The sequence below is a fragment of the Pelecanus crispus genome, chromosome 1, assembly GCF_030463565.1.
Source record: "Pelecanus crispus isolate bPelCri1 chromosome 1, bPelCri1.pri, whole genome shotgun sequence".
NCBI lineage: Eukaryota > Metazoa > Chordata > Aves > Pelecaniformes > Pelecanidae > Pelecanus > Pelecanus crispus.
Window position 1 is genome coordinate 123,265,723 of NC_134643.1, and position 23,980 is coordinate 123,289,702.

General features: G+C 45.6%; 1 protein-coding gene across 3 annotated transcripts in view; it reads right to left on the reverse strand.

The window, feature by feature from the left end:
- Positions 1 to 953: 953 nt before the first annotated feature.
- Positions 954 to 23,980, reverse strand: part of RUNX1 (RUNX family transcription factor 1) — a 72,855-nt gene continuing 49,828 nt past the window's right edge. The window contains exons 5-6 of one of the 3 annotated variants that reach the window (XM_075714800.1): positions 5,335 to 5,496; positions 954 to 1,447 (exon numbers count right to left, since the gene is read on the reverse strand). In XM_075714800.1, the coding sequence (XP_075570915.1) occupies positions 954 to 1,447; positions 5,335 to 5,496 (656 nt within the window). Of the gene's footprint in view, positions 1,448 to 5,334; positions 5,515 to 23,980 lie in introns of all 3 variants that reach the window. The other 2 variants (XM_075714805.1, XM_075714812.1) reach the window with 2 other exon arrangements.

The following is a 23,980-nucleotide window of genomic DNA, read 5'->3' on the forward strand; positions in this document are numbered from 1 at the left end:
AATAGTATCAACAAATAAGAAAAGTCTAAATATCAAGCATAAATATCAATGAACTCATCAAAGTAGTACAGTAGTTGAAAATGACCCAAGGCTGTAGCCGTTGTATTAAAAAAAAAAAGTCCGAGAGAAAGAAGTTAAATTAACTCATTGAAAAAGGGGCTGATTCTTTCAGTTGACAAAGCAAGAAAGAAGCAAGCATGATTAAAACAAAAAAAAGAGTAAAATCTTTTTTTTTGCAATTTATAAGGTGCCAAGAGAAATAAAACAAATTAGATGCAAAGCAGGATGAGCTGCATCTTAAAAAAAAAACAAAACCCAAAACAACAAACCCAAAACAAAACAAAAAAACCCCAGCAATAAAAAATTTCCATATTCTTTGGAATATACAACACGGGTTAAAAAAAAAAAAAAAAAAAGAAAGAATGAAGTTCAACATATAAAACCTCTCATTCACAGCATTGCTAAAACAGAAGCGTTCACAGTTTCCCTCTGGGAATCTTCCTATACTTCCTTACAGTTAGTATGTCCATAAGATGCAGTAAACTCACTAAGATTTTTTTTAGGTTTTAAGTCTTAAAAATAGATGTGAACCGAAACTCTCTTTAGGGCTGTGGAGACCTTCAAGCCCAGGCACGCTGGAAAGCCACAGGCCTGGAAACAGACTGGGTGCTTTTCTACCCACCCTCGCTACCTCCGGACCACCAACTCGGGTGTCCTCCTTTCAGAAGCGCAGCCCCCTGGGAGGGATGCTTTGCTGGAGCGACGTCGCTTCGCCAGGGGCTGGCTAATACGTGCCACCGCTCCTGGGAGCGCTGGCTTCTGGAGGGTTTCCTTCTCAAAGTGATGTATGAACATGGCAGGGCCCATAAGCAAGGCGGATGTTTATGGGATACCTACGGGCACCGGGAAATGGAAAGCACGTTAGTCCTGGCCCATAACTACTTAAAATTTATTCAGTATGGTCGCCACACCGCTTCCTCTAGCCTCGCTGTGGTTGCCATGTTAGTGGGGGAGTTGCTGTGGCTCCCTTCTGCCTCGACCACATCGCTTTGGTTGGGGAGGTTGGGGTTGAGGAGCGTCGATCCCGTGGAGGCGTTGGTGCAGGGGGGGTGGATGCGTGGGGGGGACCGGTCTCCCCCCGAGATCATGGAGAACTGATAGGAGCCGGCGGAGGTTCCGTAGTAGAGGTGGTAGGAGGGCGAGCTGGTCTGGAACGGGCTGCCTTGGGCCTGCGACGAGCCGGGGTAGGGAGGCGGGAGGTAAGTGTGGTATCTTGTGGCTGTGGACATGGCAGACATACCGATTCCTATCGCTGAACTGACGGGCGTCGGCGTGTAGGTGAACGCTCCCGGGTAGTGCATCCGAGGGTCGGAGATGGAGGGGAGCGCAGAGAAGGAGCGGTCGATTCCCACCCGGGGGTCACTGAACGCAGTCAAGTCAGAAGCACCTGGGTGGTGGGGAAGGGAGACAGAGAACTGTTGAACTGGCAGAAGGGAGGTTCACCTTTTCGAGGCGATAACCAACATCCAAACTCTGGTCTATGGCCAACCGAAGCGGTGCGGGTACTGCCGGAACAGAGCTATCCCTCACCTGCTCTCCGACACAGTCATTGTAGTGCTCATGGATCTGGATGTTTTGGATTAATCTCAGTAAAGCAGCAATAAGGAGGATTGCCAAGCTCTTGCCCTGTTTTGCAGTGTATGTGTTCGCTCTTAGAGACCTTGCAGCACATGCATTATTTACACTTCCAGAGTGCCCTCGTCTCCTCAGCAGGTGGGTGAGTGGGGCACAGGGACACAGATCTCAGCCTTCTTGCACAGCATCACTTGACTCACCGGGGACACTGATGGGGCCTAAATATAAATTGTTCAGCTTCTGCACAGTCCCTCCTTGCACCCAGTTTTACTTGCCAGCTCAAAAGAGAAGCTCCACGGTGCAGAGATTGTCCTTCGGGTGCATGAACCTGCACAGGTGGGATTTACACACACAGGCTCAGCCCAGCTGTCAACACTTAGGAGCACAGTTCCCCATTGACTCTCAACACTACCAAAGTCAAGGTACATCAGGTTCACTTAAGGTCTTTGTATCTGGGTCCTCATAGAACATCTACATGATTGTTACTAACTTCTGAAAATCTTGGCTCTAATGAGTATGTAAAAAAGGACAATAATATTACTGCCTTCTTAAAGCAGAATGATATATTTGGGGGTTGCCCTTTTTTCTTCCTTTCATGTGTGCTAGAAGCCTTTCTCATCCTGCTAAGCGAAATGTTTTATAGGACAGTCAAATTCTGCTCTGGTTTGTCTGACACCCATGGAAGTATGCCCGGTCCCATCGTCTCCTTCCCTGGTGTGCAAGGATTAAACAGAGCAGATAATGGCCTGTTTAGGAAGGATCTTCATCATGACTCAGATTAATGGAAGGTGTCAGTCCCTAGAGTTGGCAGCTGTGCATGATTAAAATAACAACAATAATAATTAAGAAAAAATCTTTCCAGAAGACAACTTCTTCTGTCAGACAAGACGTGGAGTCTGCAGAAGAGGAGCCATGTGCTGAAGGAAATACTCATGAGAAGCAGCAGAGAGAAAACAAAGCTCTTGGCTCTGACCGGATTTAAAGCTAGAGCAGACACACTCCAGCGCCAAGTTCTGAAAGCTCGTCAGTGACACAGCCAGCACACTTTGATGAATTTCTATAAATTTCTTAGAAAAGCTCTGACGCATGCTGTATGCTTCCTTTTTGAGTTTGCCTTCCATTTTTTTCTGGAAGATTAATAGGCCCCTGAACATATTTCCTTCCCCCAGACCCCAGCACCTTTAGATCTAACATGGGAAGATACACTATGGTGTGGAATGGCAGGAGCTTCAGAGCAGCTACAGTTGAAGGTGGCATCTGACAACCTGCAGGTTTTAAATGGTGCTTCCACACCTCAGAAAGAAATACAACTTCTTGAAACTGCCTGGACACATCACTTCTCAGATGAGGGTTTCTTCTGCTCAGTTTGGCAAAAAGCAGAATAATGAGACTTAATGTCAAGGTGTCCCATATGTCAGAGACTTAATGTCAAGTATGTCCCATATCTTTGCTTTTTCTTTTGAGGCACCCTGTCTTTAGATGGTAGGGCCTAAAAAACCCCTCAAATTTGCTCTTTGTTCTGACAAAGAGAAATTTCTTAGATAGACAGCAATGGGACTGGGGAGAAAATATTGTGAAAGATTTTTCTGGGAGTGCTGAATGACATTTAATATAGAAGTAACATTTCAGAAGCATTCTAAAAAACACTTAAGATGTGTAGAGATGAGCCCCCACATACAGAATTAAGACAGGAAAGAAAGAATGCTGACAAGTGAACAAAGCTCTTCTAGGTTCCTTCACAAGTCATGGAGAAACTATGCCTGCCCCAAGGTAAAACACTTTGACCACGGGCACAAAAAGCACCCACAAGCCCTAGCGCTGGTACTCTACCTCCATGCTCACCATGTGCCACAAAAGAAACAAAGCGTGCAGCTACTCCACACATACATGGCTATCTTCTGTTAGACCGTGCACTCTTGGGAGCAGCCACCATGGAAGCCTTTGGTGCTCAGACCGCGCACAGCACAATAAGGGCCCTGGTACGCAATGACGAGATTTGGGCACTACAGCAATGCAAAATATAGCGAGCGCATTTCAATACTGAGTACATTCACTCATTTGAGTGCCACCTCAGTTGCCACACTGGTAAAGGTAAAATGTGATTAACATCTCCATTCAGTCTGATTCATGTATCCACACCTACAAGTATACATGTATCAGGCCACCCCTGTATAGGGTTTGAAAATCAAAATAGCTGGTAAATATTGATTTCAAACAATTCTGTAAAGAAAAATTACTTTTCTGAGTAAAAAAACTTGATGAAATAGTTTGTTTTACTTGAAATTTTCTTGTTGCTATGAAGATAATCTTTTTTCATCCTTCTCCGTTCTCTCCATTTCTGCATTTTGCCAGTGGAAAGGAGTGCAAAGGGAGGGAAACAGGGGAGAAAGTAAAAAGGAGTCATTTCATTTTAAAAGAAGAGTGTTTCAATAAAGAATGAGAATTTTTATAGACTTTTTTTAAAACAAGAAATTTCTTTTTTTTTCTTTTCCTTCTGAAAGGTTTCCTGTATTTTCAGCTATCTCTAAGATAGGTGGTGGAGTCACCATCCCTGGAAGAGTTCAAAAAATGGGTAGACGTGGCCCTTTGTGACATGGTTTAGCGGGCATGGTGGTGTTGGGTTGATGATTGGAATGATGATCTTAGAGATCCTTTCCAACCTTAATGATTCCTAGTTTTTACTTTCATTATAAATGATCCAGCCACCAAGCCAGGAGGCGTGGGGTTGCTACTCTCCCCTTAATTGGTTTAGTGGTGGACTTGGTAATGTTAGGTTAATGGTTGGACTGGATGATCTTAAAGGTCTTTTCCAACCTAAACGATTCTATGATTCTAAGATGTAATTAGCACCCAGACATAACAAATAATTTACTTTTGGTGGGCATCATCCCTGTGACTCTTTCAAAGCAGGCTCTATATGACAACAATAGGACAGGCTGGAGCACATTCAAGTGATTCTCTCTGATCTTAGAAGAAGCCCTGAGTATTCAAATGAGAGCAATATGTGCGGCCAAAGAAGATATTTTTGAAAAGGCCGTGTGCAAATTTGAATTATATGGCTCTCATTCATTTTAAGAAAATTCCTGCTATTGAACACACACATATTGGTTCAATATGTGTGGGTTAGAGTGAGCAGATGGTCAGTTGAGTATGGTGGAAACCAGGGGGGTAGCTTTCACTTCCATGCTATATTTTTATGTTGGCTTGTAAAGCTCTGCAGTACAATTTGACGAAGATGTAACAAGACAATCCAGTGCAACACTTAACATGTCAAACCCCACCATCCTGCAGTCAGTGTGTCCACCCATAACCTGCTGTGCTCTGGTCTGAATTTAGAGCAAGGGAAGGAAACAGAACTGAACTATCTGTGGCATTCATTTCTTGGCAGATATGATAGCTCTTCAGCACTCCAAACTATTTTTATAGTTCCATACATCTTCAAAGTGCTGCTTTCTCCTTTTTTTTTTTTTTTCTTTTTTGACAATGATATGTTGGGCCCCAAACCGTATTTCTTTACTTTTTGCACAAATCCCAGCAAAGCGTTGGAGAACGCTTGCTGCAGAAAGCCCGCAATAGGCTTCACTGCAACTGGAGAAAAGCTGCAGGAGCACCCTAGGACATTGCAACTGGTTTGCATTGGAGTCAGCCTCGAGGCTTTGGTGAGGGCCGGTGCAGGGGGACTACCTTTTAGGTACTTACTTGACAGCCGGCTTGAAAGCTCTGCGGTGAGGGATGTCATGCCGCTAGCCCTGCCAGGTGATATTGGCGTGGCGGGGTGCACGGAGGGGGTGGCAATGGAGCCCAAGTACTGGTAGGACTGGTCGTAGGACCATGGTGGAGACGGCTGTACTTGCCTTGTGTCTGCAATGAAAAAGAGACCTATAGGCTGTTTTGAATGATAAAACTTTGCAATCAAATATGTGAACCAAACCACATGGTGGAAATAGAAACTTAAATGCCAAGATAATTACATTTTAGTTCCATAATCCCCTTTGTCAAAAGACCTTCAGATGAATTGCTTTCTAAAATATTATTTGTGCATCTGTGAGTTTTGATCGGTTGATTTTTTTCTTGTGAAGCTTTTTGATATTTCACATTGACGGTGGGCAGGGAAAAGCGGTCAGGGAAAAGCAGATTAAGCTTTCTAAGGTGAAAGACTACTCATTGCTGAGATGCATTAGTATTTTGGACTGTGTGTTTGCAGCCCATTTAGCCAAAAAGGCATGTCTTGCATGGCACCAAGGAGACAAAAATACTGAACTGTGAGTGTTTCTGTGCAAGCGTGTAAGTAGAGAGAGAAAAACAAGATGAAAATGAGAGAGAGAGATGGAGAGTGAAACTAGTGTCCTCCAGAAGGCAGACTCCTAAGTGGATGAATAGGACCGGGGAATTTGACTTCCTCGATCTTTTGAAAATCCCAGGCTTAATGAAATGAGCAGGTATTTTGCACATCTATTTTGTATATGCTAAAATACAGAAATACAATTCAAGAGTGATGGGTACATCTGCTAGCCGTGGTTGAACTTCAGAAGCAGAAAGCCTTACACAAACTCTATGGCACTGCTAAGCTGAAAATGCAGACACCCGATGAGTACAGGCTTTCTGTAGAAACTGCTGCTTCTTGGGAGGAAAATCTCAAAATGCACAGATGCGTAAAACATTTATGGAAAAACACTAACCTATTATTTTCTAGCCACACGACTAGTTTGGCTGACGTTTGAAATCAGAGACGCACAGCAGGGAGTTTGTCCAAACCAGTTGCACCAATACAGAAACAACTCTTTTCTGCTTATTTCATCTTTGCATATGGAGCTGGCATTTTTCAGTGTTTGGAAATGTCTAATTTTTGTAGAAATCAAAGTGAGAAAGATTCCTCCCCCGCTTACCTATCCAGAAATTTTTTTTACTATTTTTAGTAAAATCTTTTCTATTTTCTTCAGCTTTAAGAGCATTCTCCTGCTGCTTCGTCTAGCTAATTGCCTTTTTGAAAACAGCATATGTTGGATGAACTGGATTCAGATAAAACTGATACCAGCATGGAAGGGAAATTTCCCAAGTCTGAGATGAAGGACTTTGATCTTCCATCAGAAAGCCCATCTGGAAATTATTATTTTGTTGTGCTTTATGGAGATGGGTTTTACATTTTGTTTGTTTCATCTGTTTAGAAGGGAAGATTTATACAAAGCTCCAAGCCTTTAAAAAAATAACTAGTGAAGTCACTTGCAGAATGAACTAAAGTCTTGTAAAGATTTTTCTGCTGAGTAACATATTCAAATTCAGATATATTGATTTTTTTTTTTTTTGGGGCAGACTTCCTTAAAAATAAATTCAGTTGACTCATGCTGTTTTAAAAGCAACATCCGATTGGATTAAATGGACTTCAGTAGAAACAAACAAAAAGACATAGGCACAAAGCCTGTCTTACTCTGAATTACAACATCATCTCATTGTTAATGTATGGTCAGTGTTTATTAAAGATGACAGGGAAACAGATGAGGGAATTCAGTCTCTAGGGGTAGCATTAGGATAAATACCACAAAGCATCAGCGGAGCAAGCGTTGTAATGGTACGACACTGCGTGTTTCGGTTCTGAAATGGGGTTAAGTCAGTCATTACTCCCTTATTTCAGCACAAAATCCCATTGAGTTCAGTTCAGCAATGTGGTCGAGTACTAGAATCATGATACGTGTGCTGGAGGGATCCCAGCCCAGGGACGGAAACTCCCTTGGCTAGCCCTCCTGCCTGGGGAGCCCTCGATGTGCTCTGCCAAGGCTGACGCCACAGGTGCCAGAGCCCCCCCTCCGCCACCTCTCTCTCAAGGGCTCTGTTCGACGCTGTCACTGCAGAAGCCACTGAACCCCTTTCGCTGGAAATGTTCTATACCTGCTTTCAGGTGCTGCGCCCTTAGATCTTAGCACTGCAGAGGAGAGGGGAACAGCCTGTCTTGAGAGCGATCTGGCTATGTGTGAAGAGGGTGCTGCCACCCGTCCTTGTTTTTCAGGCTGAAAGGAGGGACCGTACTGTCTGTTTTCTCCTGTTACAAACTGTCACTGCGTGGTGGGGCAGCTCGCTCTGGCACTTTTCTCCTGTTTCTTACATTGCTGGCTCTTCAGGACAAGAGACATGGTTTTGTCTTGTACCTTGCCCGGCATGCATGGGATCCTGGTCCATGAAATAGCCCCAAGTGCAATGAACACACGAACAACAGAAAGAAGACGCAGAAAAAGCCGCAGCAGCTGCCGCAGTGGCAAAAGAGGAAGCAAGACCTTGTCAAGGATTTACTAAACACTGACAAGACTAAATTGAAATACGGTTTCTTTCTTTTAGTGCTACTAGAATGAGCTTTGTGCTGTGTCCTGACTACAAACCGGATAACGGACCGAGTACGTGTCTAGTAACATGCAGAAAGAGACTACCAAGGTATCTGACCTGCCTCATCCATTTGCAGTTATTACCAACCTCTGGGGTACTTGAAACAGTGACAGACAGCCCGAGAGACCCCCATTATTAATCTCCTCATCCCATTAAGTCTTTCTTAAGTGAAAGTTCAAACTACCAATCAATTTTCCATCTTGGTACCTGTATTCCCAATCCCTGTATTTGCTCTTAAAGACTGGCTTTTTGACATCAGGCCGGTTAACAAGTTGCAATCTATTCAGTGATGTTAATATAGCATATTGTATTGTGTACACATATTAAGCAGGTTGCGCTGACTAACCCCGGGCATCACCTTCACAGCTTTTTAATAACAACTGGAGAAAAGTATCACCACAATAGCATTTTTATGGCACCATTTCAGTATCAGGAGGCAGACTCAGCTCCCAGTAAAGGCAAGGTTTGCATTTCAGCAGCGTCAGTAGGATCTGGATCAGGGCCCTCAAACAGCATTTTATTTTTGTGATATCTGCTTTTCTTCAGCTTTCAGGTTACCCGAAATTAAACTGGCGTGGGTTCAAATTTGCCACAGGACTAGCCTACACAAAAAGGCAACAACCTCTTTCCGAATCTGTCTCATTTCTACTTTCAAAATAAAGAGGTGTGCATCTCAGAAGTTAGGAGCTTGGCGTGGGGAACTGAATGTGTGGCTTTGAGTGGCTGAAGTTAATTTGGTGAAAATATGTTGCAAATAAATGGGAGTTGCTTCCCAACGCAGAAGTATCTGTGAAGAGATCTGCAGGGAGAGCTACTTCAACAAAGGGAAATAACAGGGCTTTGGGCCCACGCAGTTTTAAAGCCAAACAGGATTCCAAAATCATTTAAAAGCAGATCAAAATAGCACAAAACCCAAGGAAGTTGCTCCAGTTGGTGATCTGCACCCAATCCTCCCGGTATTTCTCCCATTAGCAAGTACTTTCCATTTCTGCTTTTTATGGTGTGAGAAAATGTATTTAAAACATGAAAACTGTTATTAATTGCAATAAAACACTCCGGGGCGAGAATTATGGTGCAATAATTCACACCTTGCTGTGTAGTCACGAGCTCTCGGCCTCTAGCCTCATGCCTAACAAGCTATTAAGCAGAAAGTATTGAACCGCCTTTCATGCCTGGTCATGTTTTATTGCCACGAAAAGGTTGCGTTCGGCTTGCTTTAAAAAGTTGTAATTAAGCCGTACAAAATGTTGCATAATGTTTAATAGCTTAATGAAACGAGCTTTGGTTAGCGACCGGGCGAAAAGAGCCGCTCTCCCCCTTTCATGACGCTCCCTCCCGCTCCGGGTATTTAGCATCATTTCCAGCCGGTTTCCCCGCGGAAAATCAAGAGCCGAGAGCTCGACGGCGGCGGTGGGGGGACGGACGGACGGACGGCTGTCGGTCCGCCGTGCCCCGGCCCCGGCGCATCAGCAGGTGGCGGTGGAGACCGGGCGGAGGCGGCGGCCGCCCCGCGCCCCCCCGCTCCGCCTCCCCCAGCGCCCCGGGGCCGGCGGCCGCCCCCGGGCTGCCGCAGCCCGGCTGCCTTCGAGGGCCGCTGTCAAAGGAGCGGCTTGAGCGTGAGTTTTCCCGCAGCCGCCGCAGCCCTTCGTACGACCTTTGCAACACCCATTAGTCATTCCCAGCCGGGGCGCCGCCAGTGCTGGCGAGCGGCAGCCTTGCCCTGCGCCGTCGCTGCGCAGAAGTAGCTTACAGAATCACGGAACCGTTGAGGTTGGAAAAGACCTTTTACCATCGGCCAGTCCAACCATTCACTTAGTGCTAAAAGCTACGCATGCTTATAGAATCATCGAACTGTTCAGGTTGAAAAAGACCTTTAAGATCATCAAGTCCAACTTGGCACTAAGTGCTACATGCGCTTATAGAATCATGCACTTATAGAATCACACAACCGTTTAGGTTGGAAAAGACCTTTAAGATCATCAAGTCCAACCGTTAACTGAGCACTAAATGCTACACGCGCTTACAGAATCATAGAAGCAGCTCTGGGCCCAGTGGGTATCCAAGAGCATGGGTGCACAGGAGAGATGTTGAATACGCCCTGACCCAAAGATACCCTTGTTCAGCAGAACTGACGTGGCCAAGCAAGGCAAACAAACACCTGCCAGGCAATGGCGCTGTCCTAGTGTGACACAGGGCATATTTGGGCTTCCAGAGTTGTTAGTGATAGTCAAGTACAAAAAGAGAAGAACTCCCTACGTGCTCAGAGCACAGGGCGAATGGGTCAAGACCTCAGTCAAAACTGCAGCGTACCTCCTGAGCTCGCACAGAACATCCTTTTGTCTGTAAAACTGATCCTGAGCATACAGGACACAGAAATCACCGGGACGTAATAAACATCAAGTCCCAGGATGCTATTTCCATGTGATTCTTTCTCAGAGGGGACACACACTTTAAAATGTAAAACAACACCCCCCTCTCCCTCCAAAAAAAAAAAGCTGTGATGCTGGCAGGCACTCAGAAGGTATAAACCAGCAAGTCTCAGTGGGGCTGCGGTGATTCATAGTACCAGCTCAGGGTGTTGCTTGAGATGATAGCAAAAACGTCTGGCATTTCATCATTTCTATGTAACAAATATAACAATCCATACTAGGCTGCCTAAAAGAAAGCCCCCACAAGATTTTATATTCTGATCCAAAAATAATTCTTTTCAGCCATATTAAAAGCTTTAAGCTTCAAATTCAAGTCAGATAACAGGTCCCACTGCACCTATGAGCCAAAAGGAAATATGCTTATGTGGATGCACATGGCTGGCGCTGGGCTGGACCCCGTGCACCTCTGAATCTGTTTTACGCCCTTGGAGCACAGAGAGAGACGGTTCTCTGTGTGTCATTGCAGGTCAGACATTGCTGCCTGCTCCTAGCCAAGAGGCACTACGTAGCCAAATCTCGGTATGATACAGCACGTTCCTGGAAGCTTCAGAAAGGAGCAGCAGGATGTGAGTCAGTAGGCCGCGGCGTGAGGCGGGATGGCGGCGGAGCCGGCAGCGGCCCGGGAGGGAGCAGGTATGCCTTTGACTCAGCCAGGCTGCCTGCCTTTCCCCCTTCGCCTTCCTGCCGGGCTGCACTTGCACATGGGCTGCCTCCGCACCCTCTCTCCTCCCTCGCCCTTCCGCCTCAGAAGTGACACCTGCCTGCTTGAAAATATAATTACCTGGACAAGCTACGAGTGATTTTCACAAGCCAGGGTCAGGCGAGACACAAGAGTCAGCCCCGAGTACCGAGCAGCTAGTTAGCCACTATCTGTGTCAGTGAAAATCCCCCCATCCTCAGCACAGCGAGATCAGGATGAATTGCGAAATAGCTGCTGCTGTTGCCAGACGTTTTTTCTCAAGTTGCAAAAATTTCTGTCAGTCATACGCAACAAACCCCGAAAGTTGCATAGCATCGAGCTTTGCAATTCCTCCACCACCCTGGCAGGCACTTTAAAGGCAGCAACTGGCAGAAGACGTAGGGTGAATGAAAGCTGGGATTAGTTTACTGGTGTCAAACTCGGAGGCAGGCAAGGAGAGAGTTGGATACTTAACTGCTTTGAAAGGCTTTTCTGAGTCTGGGATTTGTCTGCCCCCTCCCCCCCGCCCCGGTCTGATTTGCTAATCTTTCCAAAGGGAAACAGTCTTTATAGTGTGACTTTCCCCTCCTTTGAGTGTAAGGCAGGAATGGTCTTGATTAGACTTGTTCATTCAAAGAGGTGTCTTGCTTAATAGAGGAAATGGACAATGAGCACTGAAATACTCCACGTAGTTTTGTGCTCAGGAGAAAGATGCAGCGTGCCTAAAAACTTCAAGTCAGTCTTTCCTCCTTGCTCCCTTTGCCAACGTCTCTTACGTGCCCGTCTCTGCCTCTTCTTCCCGCTTGCTTTCTCTCATTCCCCCCTAGCCCCAGGAGCTTCAGCTGAAGGTGTGAGAAGCACAAGAGACGGTGATACGGTCCTGCATGAGTCTGACCTTATTCTCTCTCTGAAGCAAGGCATCCGAAATGACTCAATCTCCCTCCCTCACTCGGGACCCAGCAAATCCTTAGCCTAATGCAGCACTGTGAAAAGGTGTGTCATCTCCCGGCAGCTGAAAGAATTAGTCAGTAGCTTAAATAAGGGGGACTTTCCAAAGGACAAGTTCATCACTGGCAGCGACAGCAGCAGTGGCAGCAGCCGCACAAGGCTGGTATTCTCATACCTCTCAGGGCTGGAACATGAGGAGCTGGAAAATTACAGAGCAAACTGTAAAATTCCACCAGCAGCTACTTTACCCTGCAGGGTGGTTTCCCTCCGTGTGCCAGGCTGTGGAAACCACTGTCACACCACAGGGCCACCTCCCAGCGCAACAGCTGGGAGACCTGCAGGTTTCACAGAGGTGGGTGCGAGCTCTGATTTGCCCCCAGGAAAAGTTTTTCAAAGCCTTCTAATTTCCACTGGAAATTTATAGGAGATGAGCATTCACTCCTCTCCGTGGCCTTGAAAAGCCCCTTTTAGATTGCTAACAGGTGACAGGACTTATTCTGGTTGAGAACGACAGTGACACATATGTCGCATGTCTGGAAATTTTTAAGTTGGGGGGGTGGGGTGGAAGAGCCACCCAAATCCCTAGCTATTCTCTGGAAGAGAGATCTTTGGCAGCAACCTCCTGCCTCAGTGTTTGCTTTCATTTCGTTTCAATATTACTGTGGTTTTGTGGAGTATTGCAAAGGCTAGAGAAGTTCTAGAGGCATTTGAGCCTCTAAAAAGCCTCCTGTGGGATAGGAGAATGAGGGAGTTTCTCCACACTGAGGCATCACACTCTGGAGAATAAAGAAGAAAAATATCAGCCTCAAGCAGAAACCTTTCAAAAAACAGTTGCTGAGGCTGCTTGTTCTAGCTGTGGTGCCCAGCGTTGATGCAGAACTTCCCAAAGCATGCTAGGTGCTGCACGGACATACAGGAGGGTACCAGCCACTGAGAAGGATCTAGCATGTAGTAAAGAAGAGCGTGGAAAACCACAGACAAAGAGCGGTGTTTCTACTGTTCATTCGGTACTTTGCATTCAGTTTCTGTGCATCATCTACCCCCAACTCATCTTCTGTGTTAGCTCGTTTCTTTTCAACGCTGCACTAGAAAGGCTCTTGAGGACAAAAATGATGCAAATCTGCCAGCGGCTTTGAGGATATCAGTCCTCCAGTGCTGAATGTAGTGAAAGACTGGAAGTCTTATATGAAGATTTTTTGCTAGCTTTTTTTTAGAAATAGGTGAGAGGGAAGGGAGAGAAACAAACGAGTGCATCCTAATGGTTTTTTTGAATTTCCTTCACTCTCTTCATGTCCATGTCAAGAAAGTCAGTGTTCCAATGATAGTAAGATACCTGGAGATGATACCAAAGGCAGCAGGAGAAAGCACCTGTTCTAGCTGTGTATATTCTGGGGATAGAAGGAGGAGAAGTGTGTATTCCTTCAAGTTTAAAGCTGCCTGAATGAGCTGCCTAGACTAGCAGAACCGTATATGCACCACACGCCGTAAAGAAACAAGTAGCGTTTTCGTAATGGCAACTGGCTGTGGGGTTGGGGTCCCCTCAAAAACCTCTCAGGTCTCATCGCTAACTTGGTGCCAGAATCAGGAAGTGCAGACAATTCCGAATACTGAACTGTGAAAACTCTGATTTCGCAATCAACATATGTGCTGCCCTAGCAGGTTAGTACATAAGCTGCTCAAATGAAATATAAACCATCTCTTCTCCTGAGTAAGCACACTCCTTCTGGGCTGGCGTCACTGCTCCTTTGAAGAACATGATGGCATTATAGGCAAACTGCAAAGTCTCTGGGTGCCAGTGACACGCAGAAGTTGGAAAGCTGAGTTTTGCAAATTAAAGATGCATTGTTCTTTGTCTTCGGAGGTATGAGTCACCCTGGAGAGCTGTGGTTATTTGTTCAAGAGGGAGACTCCATTCCACCACCCGTCCTCCTCTTCCCTCCCTCCCCGCATCAACAAGGAATGAAGTAAAAAAATTCAACCTTGACCTTCCACGCTTTTGGCTCCCCTGGAGGAGACATGCCGCCAGACTTGATGCCGCTGCAGTGTTCTCTCCTATCTCTAAGCGTACTGCTAAAGCACAAACTGAAACAGTGAGGAAATCAGGGACAGATACCACGCGGATGTCGGCGGCGAGCAGGCTTCACCCTTCGTCCCGTTGTGCCCAGCCTGGGAGGTGGCGCGACGCAGCGAGCCCCATGGCACAGGCGGGAGGGAGCCACTCCAAACACGTACACGTGTGTATGTGCGCATACATACATGCACACACACACACACTTGTGTCCTTCCTGCATGACGCTGCAGTTTCCTCTAGCTTCAGAGGCGCTAGGGAGAGACCAGGTTGTGCTGCTGCTGCTGGGAGGGTGTATGATCTGTGGTGACATGCACAGGGACGAGGGGGTGGGACCTACTGGGGGAGTTACTGCTCCCTTATCCATCTTGGGAAATCCACACCTAGAAATCACATCTCTCCAAGTCTGGATGGGAATCGCATGGGGACTGTGGCAGCAGGTCAGAGACAAACCCTGCCAGACCACGGAGCACCTCTGTTCCTGTCCCACCTGTCCCCTCTCCAGCTTCTCCCCTCTGCTGCTCCAGGTCCCAGCTACTGCTCTCCTCGTCGCCTTTCCCTGAACCACACTAGTACGTGGTCGCCTCCCAGCTAATTAATTCCTCGCTCCTCACACTGCCCCCTGAGGAAGGGTGTTATTGCAATCCTCATTTTAGCAGACGGAGAACAGATGAACGCAGAAAGCAAGGCTCCAATTCAGCCGAGCACTCGGCGCACAGAGCTCAGCACTTGGCTGAGTCAGAGCACATGTGAATTACCTGATGTCACCCCAGCAGGGAAAGTTCACCTGTAAAAACAGCTTGGGGGAGATGTATCCACTTTGTCCTAGTTAGCTCACACCTTGAAAGCAGTCTACCCAAAGTGTAGGGCTCAGGTGGGGTACAATGTTCACTGAGAAGCAGGTCAATTAGCCCATCTCACTACCTCGCTGCTGGTGAGAGCAGCTGCTTTCAGCCTGCCTTGGGCAGGTATATCATGCCCTGGAAATGCAGATGTGGAACTTGGGTGCTAATTGTGTACAAAGTGTAATGCTGTCTCCTGGTGTCCTGGCTCTTGGGGGAGGATTTATCCCACCTGAGAGATCTGCAATGTAGGTGTCTACCTCTGAGCTACTTGTCTAGACTCTAGACTTTATTGCCAACAGGGTAAAACAGACACTCGTGGGGTGCAAGTCATTTCAACCTGAGGGAGACATCTAAGCCAAGCCAGGCAGGTGAATCACACCCAATGAACAGCTGTTTCTCTCCCCGATCGAAAAGATACCAGATGACTGTGTCAGACGGAGACACACAAAACATGGATTTCTAAAGTTAGGTGAAATGAATCCCAGCCTGGTGTTATACCTCCGAAGTTTCTCTTCCATGGGGTGGAGCAAGACCGAAGGAAGTGGAGAGGTATCTCCTGGGCCAGGACCTGGAAGTCACCTTAGGTCACTATTTGCAGACATAGGATTACCTGCACCTTCCTCTCCAGGGCAATACCCTCCACGCCTGTGGGCTGGACCTGACCCTGCTGGTCCTGGGAGGGGATTGCTGATACCCTGGTGCCCAGCCCCGGAGCCATTGCCCGAGCAGGACTCTGCCTTCGGGCGTTCAAAAAGGCAGTCATGAGCTCATGTCACGGTGAAACATTTCCTAGCTTTCTGTCTACATTTCAAGACAATTAAATATGAGGCTGAAAGCTCCTTGGATGGATTATTCCCACTGGAAAACCAATGCCATGAAAAAAGGAGCAGAGCTGAATGAGGAGGTCTCTGCAGTCTACTGGGAGACACGATGATAAAGGAATGACTACAATGTGGCCTCAGGTATCTTACAGGTTGCTCATGGTCATGTGAACTAATTACTCCATATTAAAGTTCTTTAGCCTACACATAAACAAAAAGTCCTCATCAATCTCTCCTTTTACACTTTCAGTTCTCCCTCCTCTTTTTCAACATGAAAGAAGTGGAAGAAAAAACTTACTCTCTGGAGCTTACAGTCATTTTATCCACCACAAAACGCTGACCTTGATATGGACTAATTAGGATTGCAATAGATTATTAATACAAGTCGGTAAGGTGGAGTTTTGTCAGTATAAAAGAGGCCTTTGAAGATAACAGCCATTTACACTTTCATGATCTCATCCCAAGTGCTCAGAAGAAAGCCTATAAACCAATAGAGTGGAATTCATCCAGGGGCACTCTGCACACACAGCGGAGTATCACCCTCCAAACTCTTATTCAGGGTGGCAAATGAAATCTGCTTGGATTCTTTTAAATTCCAACACAAATCAGGATTAAAACAACTTTTGGTAATAAGCAGATCTCTGATGATCTAAAGACACACTGGTTCATTTTATTGACTTAGAGAAAGTAAGTGACATATCAAATGCAACCTTCATACTTTAACAACTGAGGTCACCTTGAGAAAAATGATACTGAGCCCAGTGGTATGAAACCTCTCTCCAGAGTGCAGCTTTGATTTACAATGTGAAGTAAGGTCTTCTTCATGTGAACATATATTTGTAAAGTCAGTTTGACTTGGAATGATGCATGGATTTTTTTAAAAAGGAGGTAACTAAGAAACTGTTGCTCATTATGGTACTAAACCAAAATGGACTTGTTGAAAACTCTATTAAATGATCTGCTCCTCTAAACTGTCAAGCTGGTTTTGAGGAGATCTGCAAAAACAAAATAGAAAATGAGTCAAGCCCAGAAGTATGTGCTGAAAGCCCCAACTCACTGGGTTGTCAGGGGCATTCAGTCCAGAAATACATTTAAAACACCGTTTAAGAAATGCTTTGCTTCCTTTACGAAATCCCTTGGCACTTGCTGTGTAGCCGAGGAATGCAGCATCCTGCCGTGCTGTGGCCATCACCAATTCCACCCAACCTATGGTACGGACGGGTGGCAGCAGGACGTCTCCCCTGACTCCACCCTGAATCAGAGAGGCCGGAGGAGTACAGCCAGAGGAAGAAGGATTAAAAGGAAGGTAAAGACTCATCTCCTTGTTCAACCCTTCTCCACAGTTGTGGGAGCAGGACTGCTCAAGACACGCACTAGGTCCAGCTCAGCTTGCACGTTCGCTCTGCTGGCCATATTTAAATGTTATACTGATTGATTTCAGAGCAGGCTAGATCTAAATTTGAAGGGCAAAAGATACAGGCAGCACAACCTTTAAAGTTAGAATTGCTTCTCTCTTTAGTGCTACTGAAGATTCCAAGCAGAAGCTCAGCAAATCAACGCACAGAGAAGCTGCTGCAGGGCTGAAACCCCTCGGTAGTCCTTCTGAAGCAAGGCGCCGAAAATGAGACCCCTGAATAAGTAGGCGTGGGGCTTTGAACACGCAGGGCTCAGCCAGCAACGCCCCGGACACACACTCTCCATCAGGGTGGTTGGGGAGGGGTCTGCCCCGAACAGGGAGGATACGCCTGTGCCACCCATCAGGGCAGCGATGCCTGGAGAAGACCCAGGGGGGAGCCTGCCGATGCCCCAACTCCCATACACCTCCCTACCCCTTCTCCTGGAGCTCTTCCTGCAGAGGACCCAGGGCAACCAGGCTGCTTGGAGACATGCACTGCAGCCCCAAATTTTGTGTATCTATGTCCTGATCATAATTTCTGGTTTGTGTGCAGGTGGGTGCTACCAGCATGGGTGGAGTAAGGAATAACAGTGTTGAAGGAAAATTGTAAGCCAGTATAGAAAAGAAGTGTCAACACATGTCAAATGTTGCAAAATGTCCTAGTGTGGAAGAAATAAAGTAATTCCCAGTATTAGCCAACAACAGCTGTTGTGCTGCCAGACTGAGGAAGATTTCTTTTTTGAATAGGAAATGTGTGATGTTTTATACAAATAACAGTTTTGTTTCACTTTCTGTATTAAACATCTTACAAATTAACCTTTAATATACTAAACACTTCTGAACGGCTTGAAAAATCTATCTTGCTATAACATCTTTTCAAATTACACCCTGTGACTAGCCTATCTGCTCAGAAATATCATCTAAAATTATTGTTCTCTGTTAGCAGTTACGAACCCACAAAACACACATCAAAAACTTCTTAGAAACTTAAACACAGGTAAACTCCACTGAATGTGCTGAACTGAGCAGTTTTGGACAACTGTGGCATGGAGAGTAAGATCACAAGTCATCATTACAAGCAAAAGGAACCTTTTCCCATTTAAGAAACTATCTCAAAGCTAAACATAATCATGATATGTAAGCAAATATTAAATAATTATTTAGGTAAGAGTAAGACCAAACAAAGGCATTTACATTTAATGTAAAAAACCAATGCAATGGCAAGAAACAAGGTTATTCTAGGTTATAGATTGTTGGCTTGGTCAGGGACAAAAAAAACTTCAGAAATTGCCCTAATTGAAGTATTTTTAATGTCTACATTTTCACAATGTTAAAAATTGGCAACATTTTGAAACAATTCATTTAAATTCAACCAGAAATTATATATATGGTGGTGTTGTTTTGCAGTTGTTGATATTTTGGGACTGCCAGAGAAACAAAACAAAAAAGCCTTTCATTTATTTGTGCAGGTCTTTAATCTGTTTAAATTAATATGCTGTATTACTCATTTTTTCCCCAACGTGATCCTAAAATGATTGCTTAGCTGCACTCACATTAGTCTCTCCTCCCAGTGAATTAAATATGAAATGGTTTATTCCCCCGTCCTCCAGCAGCTCTTCCCCCATCCTCACACACTCATTTAGCCAGTCTGAACTTACAGATAAGCTGATGATGAGACACTAGAAGGCAAAAACAGACAATTACCTAGGCAAATGTTTGAAGGATTTGGGCCCTGCGGCAAAAATACTGTTTACTGAAGACTGAAAGCACCATTTCTACTTAGTACAAGCCAGTGTGTCTGAACTCAGCAGTTCTGGATAGTGGCCACCAGTGGACTCAGAGCAAGGTTTATAGGTGCAAGATAACATCACGCTCCCGTCTGCATTTCATCACCGCAGGGCCTTTTTCTGTATTCTTAAACAAAGGCATGCAAGTCCCAACAGAAGTATACTTTACCATCTGTCTTTATATTCACTCATTACATAGTTAATCATTTATTTTTATGCTGAAGACCACCCCGACAAGGTACAAGGGCAGGTCCTCGGCTGGCCTAGGTAGTAGAGCAAGGCCAACTTACATTGGCTGAAGAGCTGTCTTGTGGTCGAATTCTGCACCTTTCAAAACTCACTGGATATGAGCAAGGTTGCAGCGCCTCACGCTCTCCTTTTTTGCTTCCTGCTTTCCTCCTCGAAAGATGTTTTGGGGCAAAGAATGGAGACTGCAGTAAGAGTCAAGATGAGGAGGAACGAGAACACAACTCTGTGTTGCATTTCACGCTGCTCCTCCCGCTCAGCCTGCCATCTGCCCACTCCCATCTGCATCGGTGCAACCAGTGATGGCACTGGCAAAAATGGAGGAGAACAGGCTAGAAAGCAAGGAAAAAGGACACGGGAAAGCTGCTGAACTGCACAACCAGTCTTTCAGCTGGATGGGTGGACCCAGTCACTAACAGCACCGCAGCAGTTCTGCTGACTCAGGAGGCTCAGTTACCCTTTGCTGATACAGGGCAAACAGATATGTGGGGAGAGCCTGGAAGGCTACTCTGCATTTTCAGGCTGTTTCAACAGTAGGGAGCAAACTCCCGCTCGAAGGAAATGCTCAGCCACGTGCCTCCTGTCTGAGCTGGTGAATAATTGCCATTAACATAGTAAATGGGAAAAAAACCTGCATGTTTTTTTTCCTGCAGGTCTGCAGCCCCTGCCTCCCTCTGCCACCCACTCTCAGTGGAAAGAAGGGCACAACAGAAAGGGCAGGAAAAGGCTCTAATTTAGGACCAGAAGTACTATCTGACCAAAAAAGAACTACAAAACAACTCCAATAGAGTTGACTTCGTTTTGACACAACACTTTGAAAGAAATAGCCAACATTACAGTTTCCAGAGGATGCACTTCTAAGACATCTGCACAACAGAACTGGAGGAGGAAGAGTGGATGACGGGAGACCTCAAGGGCAATGATGGACAACCAAGACAAAGATCAGACTCCTGCCTTCAACTCGGGAGTGAATGGTGTCTGGGGCCAGGCTGATTCTCCATCCAGGCTGAGCTGCTTCAGTGCCAAGAAGCAGAGGATCTCAGCCGCACTGGCATCTGAGCCCAACACCTTTCACAATCTCTGAGATCTTAAGAAATGGCCCCAAAATGCTAGGTAAATGGCACAGGTGCTAGGCACACTGATAAGAAGCTATTAATACTGCTAACCCAGCTGCAGGTAAACTTTCCAGTAAGGGTGCGACAAACTAGGTGCTTATCTCCCATGCTTAATCCACTGCGCATGGTCCTACAAAGGAAGACCCTGGAGACCAGATCTTAGTCACATTTAACTGCCAGGATTAAGCTATACTTTCCATAAGCACTCCACTGGCTTTGTTTTGTAAATATGTTTTCCCATAAAGAAAAGCGGGGCATGCTACATCAAGGCATGGGGAGCGTGTCTTGTAAGGAGACAGCATTTCCTCAGTCCTCCCTTTATTTTTTTTTCCTTCTTCTTCAAATGTGAAAAATAAGTTGTATGACAGCCTTTGGTGGAGATGTGTGCAACAAGGCCTTCATTGTCTCAGACAGGTGTGAGATTGGAATTGATTCAGTGCCAACAACCCCAGTATCAGAGCCAGCTCTGTGAGCTGAAAACATACACCAACCATCCAGTAATACCACTGCAGCCAGCCAGAGACTCAACAATTTAAGGCTTAACACACACAACATAAATCAGATGAGGATGTACCAGCCAACCGTCAGCTTCTTGGGCAGATGCCTGCAGACCGTCTGTGCAGATCAGACCTTGCCTGTTTCAGTTATTGGAAACATTTTTTTTTTTTTTCATATAAAGATGAGAGGCTGGGTGGAGCAGCTAGCTCAGACACATTTACATTTGCCCTATCTTGCCCCAACAGCCCTCCTTTGCTTGCCGTTTGGAGGCAGTCCTTCTTGTAAAGTCACTTTATTCCAAGTGCAGGAGGGAAGGAACTACATCTTGGGGAAATGTTTAATGTACAAATACAAAAATCACATGGACACATACTCGCTATGCACCACCCTCGTGAAACAAAACCGTTCCTTTCCATGGGAGTTTAGGAGGCTCTGAACATGATCAAACAAGCACAAGAATTAACACAGCTGTTTTTCTTTCTTTCGTTTCTTTTTTTTTTTCCCATGGATCTATTTCCTTCACTTTTCCAGGAAAACCTGTTTTCACACTCTCTCCTCTCTGCCTTTACTTCTCCCACCTGCTTCAACCTAGTCCCTGCTCTACCTCTGGCCGCGTTAGTCACCCTGGTGAGGGCAAGAGCAGGCAGTGCCGGTGGCCTCCCGCTCCTTCCCCAGGCTTCGGCATGTGCGGGGAGAGATCCTACAAGGCATGCTGCCACCCCGGGCTTGGTCACCCATGGGTGATCCTCGGACACACCGATGACGGCCAGGCCCTCCACTGTGCCCAAGGCATCTGGCGAGCCCTGCTCTGCCGGATTTCTCCCTATGCCCTGGCAGGTCACTTTTAGCTGCCCTTGACACCAGCTGCAAGCCCTTCTCCCTTCTCCAGCTCCTCCATCCTCGGGGAGCACATGGGGCTCTTGCATTTCATAACAGAGACAGACAGCGCTCACTGTACTTTACTGAGCGAAAGGGGGACCGAAAGGCTTCCCTGGGCCAGCGCTGGCTCCTGCAGGTCCCAGGCTGGTCCCCTACCGCATCCGTCTGCAGGGCTTACCTGCTGGCCGGGCAATGGGAGAGGGCTTGCAAGGGTGGAGGCTGGGGAGCGCCATCAGCACAAGGGCCTGGCACAAACACCAGATACGTGCTTAGAAGCTGAAGGAAGCTGAAAGAGACCTTTTCAAAAAAGTATTTGCAGAGGAGGGGTAAAAATGACAATACCCTAGTGATCTGTTGTATTTAGGGGAGCATTAGTTGGCAAATCTTGGCTTACGCTACTTGAAATGTCTCCCTCCCTTTTGTGTGGTTCCTTTTCAAGTTAACACAAGTGTTCACTTTCATAATGTGTGGCAGAGCAGAACTGTCTTCTGGTGGATACTTTCCCCCATGAACTAATTAATACTGCGTTTGAATTTGCAAATTGTTTTGCATGTAAAATTGCTCATTTATATATAGGTCTCAAGGATATCAAAGAGACTATTCTTTTGAGCAGTTATTCACGTGCTTTACTGCAGAATGAGAATCATCATTTGGACTTGGGATTTTTAAAATTAAATATACTTCAGTAACCTTATGCAATGAGAACTGAAATCATCATAAATGCTATATTTGCTCAGCTAGCTCTAAATCATCATTAGACTAATAAAACAAAGCATCGCTTCTGACAAAATGTTGTCTTTCCTACAGTCCAAAGGACGTAGCAGGTTACAGCAACTTCTCTGAATACTGGAAAATTAGTGATGAATAAAGCAGTGAATATCTCACTTGTTGCTATGCAAAGGATTTTTGGTTTCATTGGTTTTTGTTGGCAATGATCACCTGAATTTCATCTGCAAGAAGATAAGGGAATCTAAACTGGCCAAGTGATATCCAAAAAATCTGATAATTTCAATTGTTTAAAAATGCAGAGGATGCAAACTACAATGGTTTATATTCTAAAGTGTGTCTAGTGATCCAGTTCCATTTTTGGGTACCTAATCAAAGACATTCAGAGCATCTCTTTTGCAAATATCCAGGTTCCTTGAAAGTGCCTGGAGTTGAACACCAAAACCTGGAAGCTCTCAGAACCACTGATGTTGAACTGAGTATCTTGCCCAACACAGATAAACCAAGTAAACATCTGAAACAGACCTAGGCATTACTGTTGGAAATCAAGCTCACCCTGACAGCAAACCCACAACTTTTTAATGGATCTATTTCCTATGCTTTTGTTTTTCAGTGCTTTTAAGAGAAGAGTTGTATAAATAGAATGAAAATGGTCAGATGGAGACGACCGTCTATTTGACTATATAATGTGCACTTCCCCACATAATTGATTGTTTTACCGAGCACATCCAAGCCCATTGTTCTTTGCATGTGAACAATCTCCATTTATAGGGGTCATAATGTACTGAATACACAGGGAAAACTTATAAATAAGTTTGCTAAGGGTGTACTGTGTACTCAGTCATGTAAAAAGAGCCCTGTGAACCTTCTAACCACGTGAGATCATTAGAGAAGATCTGCTTGATGCAACATCTTGTTAAAGGCATGGCAGCAGAAGAGGCGAGGACATGTCTGTACTTGATGCTTCGAAAGGAGCCCCCTACCCCATGGATAAATCTCACTGATAATGAAAGCGGACACCATGCCAGTCCTCCTGAATGCAAAGCCTCTTGGCTGCTATGACCACCGGTAGCCGCTGCAGCCTCCTGAGGAGCTAGAGGGGTTGATTCCACTCCATCCAAATCTAGCCATCTGCACCAACCCAGACCATGCAGGCTCTGCACACTGAGGTGGGGTTTTCACCTCAGAAACAAACATTTGGACGCTAACTTATGTGCTAGTCTCCTCATTTTCTCCTTTTTCATTTTCTAGATGGCAAACAGTAAGGGTGCCTGTGGTCACTCTTCTCTAATTCCTCAGCATTTCAAGTTTGGAGAGGCTCAATTCAGTACTTGAGGGAGAAGAATACATTCAATTACAAAATCAAAGTGGTATCTTCTGGCACATGGGCAGCATCAGCTGAATAATAAGCTGGTTTCAGTGGGTGTTTGTTTTTAGGGTAAGGAGCTGTTATTTATTTTTTGTTTGTTTTATTTACCATGGAAGGTAATTTGAGCTCTGGTATCAAAACATGTTATGTTCTGCCAAGAGGGGATT